General features: G+C 52.3%; 1 protein-coding gene across 1 annotated transcript; it reads left to right on the top strand.

Annotated features, from left to right (window-relative positions):
* Positions 1-1,686: 1,686 nt before the first annotated feature.
* Positions 1,687-6,738, top strand: LOC113979892 (interferon gamma receptor 2-like). Its single transcript, XM_027707170.1, has 5 exons — positions 1,687-2,080; positions 2,536-2,711; positions 4,181-4,329; positions 5,368-5,518; positions 6,261-6,738. The coding sequence occupies exons 1-5, from the start codon at positions 1,869-1,871 to the stop codon at positions 6,608-6,610; spliced, it is 1,038 nt and encodes a 345-aa protein (XP_027562971.1). The 5' UTR covers positions 1,687-1,868; the 3' UTR covers positions 6,611-6,738.
* The last annotated feature ends 550 nt before the right edge of the window (positions 6,739-7,288 follow it).

The raw sequence follows: 7,288 nt of genomic DNA, 5'->3' as shown, positions 1-7,288 counted from the left end.
TGGACAGGGCTTGGAGCAACCTGGGCTGGTGGAAGGTGTCCCTGCCCGTGGCAGGGGGTGGCACTGGATGGGCTTTGAGGTCCCTCCCAACCCAAACCATTCCCTGATTCTGTGATTCTCACGGTGTAAGGGGATCACTGCACAGACAAGAACAAGTCAAGTGCAGAAGGAAAACCTCCCTCCCTCCTGGGACAGCAGTGAAGGTGTTGCCCAGCAAGGCTGGTCCTTGGAGGTTCCAGGATACACCTGGAGAGAGCCCTGAGCAGCCAGGAGTGATGCTGGAGCTGGCCCTGCTTGGAGCCTCCTCCTTGTCCTTGTCTTCCTGAGTGTTTGGGTTCTCCAGGCTGCTGCTTCTCCCTGTTTCCCAGCTCCCCTCTCCCTCCAGCTGTTCCCCCCCTTCTCCTCTGCCTTTCTTTGCTTCTGCCACCCCCCATTCCCCAGCCCTTGGCTCCTTCCCCTTTGCTTGGCTGCTCTCCCTCCCTCCCCTGGCTTTGTCTGTCCCTCCTCCACACTGTGCCTGTCCCTTGGCCCTGCTCCAGCCTGGGCAGGTCCCTCCTCCCCTCTGGGCCTGCAGGAAGTGGCTCCTCTGTTGTGGAGACACAACACCCTTCGCTCTTGGCTTCCCTGTCGCCTCCTGAGCAGGTGCTGGGGTGTGACTGTGGTCTGTGCACACCCAGGAGCTCGTGGGGTGGCAGAGTTTGGGTGGACACCCCCCCCCAACAGCAGCCACACCTTGAGCAGAGGCTTCTGGCCTCTCCCACGCGGTGAAATGCGTTTCAGAGTTGGCAGAACTCGAGGTTTGCGAGTGGGGCTGAAGGGGTTTTGTGTCCAGCTGTCTCCTGGAAGGTGTCACTGAGGTGACCTCAGTGTTTTCCAAGTTAACAGGGGGCAGATGGTCAGGGAAGATGTGTTCTGGGTTGTGAGGACAGGCAGATGTGGGATGCAGGTAATTGGAATAGATGAGCTGCTGTAATGCTGTAAGTTGGGGGGCCTTGGGGAAGAGTTTAGAAAATGTGTCCTGTGAGGAGCAGCTGAGGGAGCTGGGGGGGTTTATCTGGAGAAGAGGAGGCTCAGGGGGGACCTCATTGCTCTCTGAACTCCCTGACAGGAGGGGACAGGGAGGGGGGTCGGGCTCTGCTGCCACATCCCGAGGGAAAGGAGGAGAGGAAATAACCTCAAATTGCCCCAGGGCAGGTTCAGGTTGGAGATTAGAAACAATTTTTCCCTGCAGGAGTGGTCAGGCCTTGGAATAAGTGTCCCAGGGAGGTGGTGGAGTCCCTGTGTCTGGGAGTGTCCCAGAGGTGTCTGGATGTGACCCTTGGGGACATGGATTGGGGGTGACTGTGGTGGTGCTGGGGTGGGACTGGGTGATCCTGGAGGGCTCTGCCAGCCTTGATTCTGGGACCTTAATTTATGGCTTCATGGGCCTGGGTGGGGTTTGTTGTTTTGTGCTGGACTTGGTACTTTGGTGCTTTCAGCATTATGTTCTGCATGGAATGAATGAAAACAGGGAGTTCAATTCATAGAAACAGAGAATCCCAGACTGGTTTGGCTTGGAAGGGACCTTAAGTATTATCCCATTCCACCCCCTGCCATGGACAGGGACACCTTCCACCTGCCCAGGTTGCTCCAAGCCCCGTCCAACCTGGCCTTGGACACTTCCAGGGATCCAGGGGCAGTCACAGCTTCTCTGGGCAACCTGGGCCAGGGGCTCCCCACTGAATTGTGTCAGTGCCAGTGCAGCTGGAAACGAGGTGAGGAGGAGGAGGAGGAGGAGAAATGGTTTTGCCTGAGAAGCAGTGAAAATGTGGTGTGTGGTGATAGTGCTGCAGATGTGAGACACGATGACAGCAGTGAAATTATGACACATGGTGAGGGAATTTGGAGACCAAAATTTGGTCACTCTGTGCTCAAACGTTTCAATAATTATTTTCATTCTTCTTCTTACTTTAGAACCTTCTCCCCATTTACCGGCTCCAGAGGATGTGGAGATTTATTCCTATAACTTCCAGAGTTTGCTGAGATGGTCTCCTGTTCCAGTGGAGACAGGCTCAGTGTTATACACAGTCCAGTATAAAACGTGAGTAAACAGTTCTAAAAGCAGCTCATTTTGTCCTAATTCAGTAACAATTGGTTTTAAAAACCTGAAAAGTGTAAATATGAATAAGCACAGAAACAAAAGCATGTTTTTTTATCACAGATGCTTTTGTGTATCTCCAAAAGCAGCATCTGAGAGGCTGTGATATGTCCACTCAGCTGAGGAAAGATTGGAGACATGAAGAGCAGCCAGAAATGTTGGCCAGTTCCCTGCAGAATTTTAGTCTGATTCTCTCTGGTTAATTTTAATTTTCCCATTTAAATTTAACTTCCCCCGGGGAGATGGAGGTGCTGAGAGGGCCCTGGGGTTGTGCCCAGGTGAGAGCCACGGGTTTGTGACGCGTTATCTCCTTACCAGAACCGTCTGGGTGGGAGGGATTGTGTTGTGGGTGCTTGCACTGTTCTGCTGTGTTTATTTGTGCTTTTCTGGCAAAGCAGAGGGGCCTTTCCTGTGTGGAATGAGATGAACTGTACCCGGATCCCCCAGACCCAGTGTGGGTTCCCCGTGGAGGTTCAGAAGCGGCGCTGGACGATCTTCCTGCGCGTGAGGGCTGAGCTGGGGCAGCTCTCCTCAAACTGGGTGCAGGCAGGGCCCTTCGTGGCTGAGAGGGACAGTAAGTGCTGCCTTTGTCTCTGTCTCTCTCCCTCTCTCCAAGGAGATTTCTTTGAGAAAACTGTTCTTTGTTTATGGTTCTGTTGTGCAGAGTCAAGGTGAGAGGGTTGGAGGTGTTTGCCCACAAAGACAACAAGGTCTCGCCGGGGTTTGACACCCCCTGGTTCTGCTGTGGTGGGTCAGGGCTGGCTCAGCAGGTGTCACGAGAGAAACGTGGGTTTCCTGGGGTGGTTGAGCCTTCCCAGAGCCACAATGTTCCTTTGTTGGGGAGTTTTCCACTTTCTCATTTCCCCCCTGGGCACTGCCCACGTGAACCCCTTGGATTTGGGGCGGTTTGAGGCAAACCCACCTGCTTCTGCTGAACAGATCCCTGTCCTGATAAATATCAATGGTCTGAGAAATGTGAACTGTCCTCATAAATATGAATAGTCCTGACAGATATAAATAGTCCTGACAAATATAAATTGTCCTGACTGCAGCATAGAAGTGTCAAGGACGCTTTTTAAATTATAGAATCCCAGACTGCTTTGGGTTGAGAGGGACCTTAAAGCTCATCCAGTGCCACCCCCTGCCATGGGCAGGGACACCTTCCACCAGACCCTGCCAGGGGTGATTTTGCTGTTAATAAGTACCACAGGCAGTACTTTATTTGTATTTTTTATGATTTAGACCTCAAGAGTATTTCACAGAAGGAAATCATCATGTTTACCCTGAAGGTCAGATGGAGACATCAAAGCAAGGAGGGGGAAAGCAGTTATTTCTCTTCCAGTCTATTGACTCTGTGGTTTTTAGGGAACGTGGAATTTGTGGCAGGCTGATCAAAGGAAAAAAAATGGCCAGTAACTGCAGATGAACTTGGGTATTTTCTAGTTAATGTTTACTGAATTACTGGTTAGGTAAATGTTGTAAATGTATTAAGTACATGAGGAAGTGTTTTCCCTTTCTTGAGGAAAAAGCTGCTGAAATTTATTATGTGTGCAGGGAAGGGAGCGGAGCTGGGAAGGGGCTGGAGCAGCAGGAGGGGCTGAGGGAGCTGGGGGGGCTCAGGCTGGAGCAAAGGAGGCTCAGGGGGGACCTTCTGGCTCTGCAACCCCCTGACAGGAGGGGGGAGCCGGGGGGGGTCGGGCTCTGCTCCCAGGGAACAAGGGACAGGAGGAGAGGGAACGGCCTCAGGCTGTGCCAGGGGAGGCTCAGGTTGGCCAGGAGGAGGAATTTCCTGCTGGAAAGGGTGGTGAGGCCTTGGCAGGGGCTGCCCAGGGAGGTTTGGAGTGCCCAGCCCTGGAGGTGTCCCAGGAAGGCCTGGCCGTGGCACTCAGTGCTCTGGGCTGGGGGACAAGGTGGGGATGGGGCACAGGGGGGATCCATGGGCTGGGAGGGCTTTTCCAATCCCTGTTTTCTGTTGTGCTGGAGCCAGTCCATGAGCTGTTGTGCATCCCAGGGGTTCAGTGCTCTCTCTGTGTTTGTTCCCAGCCACTCTGGGCCCCCCCAGGGTGAACACAGTGAGTGCCAGCTCTGACTCGCTGCTCCTCAGTGTCACCCCCCCTTTCACGCCTGAATCCGGGGACAGTTTCCAGTATCGTGTGTTCTACTGGGAGAACACAACAAGGACCACGAGAAAGGTGAGAATTCTCTCTTATTTCCTTTGTTCCTGGTGCCTTGCAGACTGGGATGTGAGTCAGGGGCTCTTGGCAAAACGACAACTGGAGGAAGAAAACGATTGTGTTTTGTCTCTACCCGTGAATGTCACCACGGGGAGTCCTGGGAGGTTTATTTGGCCTTGACACAAGTACTGCTGCATTCCCAAACTTAAAAACCCCTCTTCCTCTCCTCCCTATGGAACAGAGGCTGAATCCCATTGCGGATCAGGGTAGAGAATCTGTGTCAAAGTTGACTTTTGGTTCTGGGGTTTGCTCAGGGAATGTGGAAAACTGGAATCTCCTTCCTCCTTTCCCGTGCTGGGAGCTGCAGGAGCAGCTGCTGGGGCCCGATGTGCCTGTTCCCAGGGCAGAGAAGGTTGTTGGGAACATGCTGGGATGAACTGGGAAGAGCTGGCCCTGTTCATCCTGAGACTTGGTGTTGGACCTGTCCTGTGCTCCTGCTGCTGCCTGGGGCCTTGGGAATTGTGTTGTGCACAGGCCAGTGTTGCAGGGGAGGTGTTGAATTAAAAAAAAAAAAGGAGGAAGAAGCTTCCAAATGACATAATTCTAAAGTCAAATATTTAAAAAACAGAAGCAGAAAAATATTAATTTATTTAAGAAAAATATTAACAGTTAAAAAACCCTTTCGCTTCAGAGGCCTTAATGAGTCACCTCCCTTTCCTTCCTGTCTTGCACCAAATGTGTGCTGATGAGTGTTTTTCTGACACTCACACAATACCTTCATTTGAGAGGCAGGAAAGAAATGGGGAAGGCTCCACTCAGGGTTTAATTTTTCCCTGCCCTCCCCCTATATTTTGCTCTTTGCCTGAGCTGCTGCATCAAAACATCCAGGGAAGCTGGAATGTATTTCACTGCCTCTCTTGTGTGGGAAAGCTGAGTGATGGAAAAAAAAAATAAATCTGGGGTTTTTGAACGGGAAACTTAAATGGGGGAGGGATATTTGTGTTGGGAACAAGGCTGGTTTTACAGTAACACCTTTTTTTTGTGTGTTTTAAACAGGAACAAGAGACACACAATACACTATTCCAAATTGCAAAACTAAAGGAATCAACACTTTATTGCTTTAGCCTTCGAGTAGAATTCCAGGGAGTCTATGGTGAACTGTTGGGACAGCAAAGTGCCCCAGAGTGTCACAGAACTGCCATCAGTGGTATGTGGGGTTGGGGCAGTTTTGTGTAGAGTGGGATGAGGTAGAACATGAGTCCTGGATCACCTGAACTGGTCCCTTCCATACCCAGTTTGTTGGGAATGCTGAGGGCACCACGGAGTTCACAACTGTCATTGAGGGCAAAATAATCAGGAATCATCAGGCAGTAATTGAGGGGCTGTGTTGGGCTTTTCCCCTTGTCCTTTTCCTTCACAAATCCTGCTGGAATACGGGATAACGGAGTTTGGCCCCCTCTGGAATCTGAAGTTGATCCCAGGGCTAGAGCCCCTCTGCTCTGGAGCCAGGCTGGGAGAGCTGGGGGGGTTCACCTGGAGCAGGGAAGGATCCAGGGAGGCCTCAGAGCCCCTTGCAGGGCCTAAAGGGGCTCCAGGAGAGCTGGAGAGGGACTGGGGACAAGGGATGGAGGGACAGGACACAGGGAATGGCTTCCCACTGCCAGAGGGCAGGGATAGATGGGATACTGGGAAGGAATTCCTGGCTGGGAGGGTGGGGAGGCCCTGGCCCAGGTTGCCCAGAGAAGCTGTGGCTGCCCCTGGATCCCTGGAAGTGTCCCAGGCCAGGTTAGAGGGGGCTTGGAGCAACCTGGGCTGGTGGAAGGTGTCCCTGCCCATGGCAGGGGGTGAGATCAGATGATCCTTAAGGTCCCTCCCAACCCAAACCATTCCATGATTCCATAAATATGAACCTGCTGTAGGTATATGGATTTTTTTTTCTGCTTTTCCAGAGGCAACCAGAGCTGGATACATCACCCTGCTGTGTCTCTCGGGGTTAGTCCTTATCAATCTGGCTACAGCTGGTTTGCTGCTCCTGTGGAAGCACCACAAGAAAATCAAACAGTCCTTTCAGCCACCTTTGAAAATCCCCTCACACTTCGAAGAGGTACGTGCAGAGGTTTTGTGTTTCTCCTGCAAAAGAGGGAAGAGGAACCAGGGCAGTTGTTGCCCAACAGGAATAAACCACTGTTGTCTCAGGGTGACTTGTCTGATGCTGATCTCCCACCTCATTCCTCTGTTGCTGAGCTGGATGATATTTTACTGTGTGCTGAGACACAAACTCTGCTGGGCTTTCCTGTAAAACCCCGAGGATGACTCTGACCCAGGTTCCTGTTCCCCTTTTTTGGCTTGTCTCGGCCCTCAGGCCCCAAACTGGGGCTCTCTTGGAGCTTTTCCTCTGTTTCCTGTAGTGGGGGGTTGACCTTGGCTGCGGCAACTCCACGGGCAGCTTTCCTGGGTGACCCCTTCTTAACACTTCCCTTCCCTCTTAATTCATGTGCTGGGGCTCCTTCCCTCTTAATTCCTGTGCTCAGGCATCCAGCACCCTCAGAGGTGGGTTCCCCATCCCACTTCTTCCTGTCTTCCCCCTGGTCACACAGAAAGAACCAGAGTTCCCCACGTGGCCTGAGCTCGGGGCTTCCTTTCCCTCTGCCCGGGGCAGGAGGGGTCAGATCTCTTGGGCTGCCCTGGGAAATGAGGTGCTGGCCCGTGGGAGTGAGGAGGTGCCCAGAGTTTCTCCTGCATTTTGAAGCCAGGAGGACATCACCTCTACAGTTTCTGGATCCATCTTTGGGTAATACACTGTTACCAGGCTGTGAGAATATGACACAGGGGTGCTTTGAACCTCCTTCCTCCACATGGCCACCGTGCAAGGAACATCCTCTGGCTCTTTGGGGGTGTCACCCCTTCTTAAGTTACTACAGATGAATTCCAGCACTGCTGATTCTCTCAAGCACTGGATACCTTCATCTGCAGTGGC

This window comes from Neopelma chrysocephalum, unplaced genomic scaffold (genome assembly GCF_003984885.1).
Source record: "Neopelma chrysocephalum unplaced genomic scaffold, ASM398488v2 Primary Assembly neopelma1_90329, whole genome shotgun sequence".
Taxonomy (NCBI): domain Eukaryota; kingdom Metazoa; phylum Chordata; class Aves; order Passeriformes; family Pipridae; genus Neopelma; species Neopelma chrysocephalum.
Note: the sequence above shows the minus strand (reverse complement) of the source record. Positions and strands in the feature narration are given on the sequence as shown.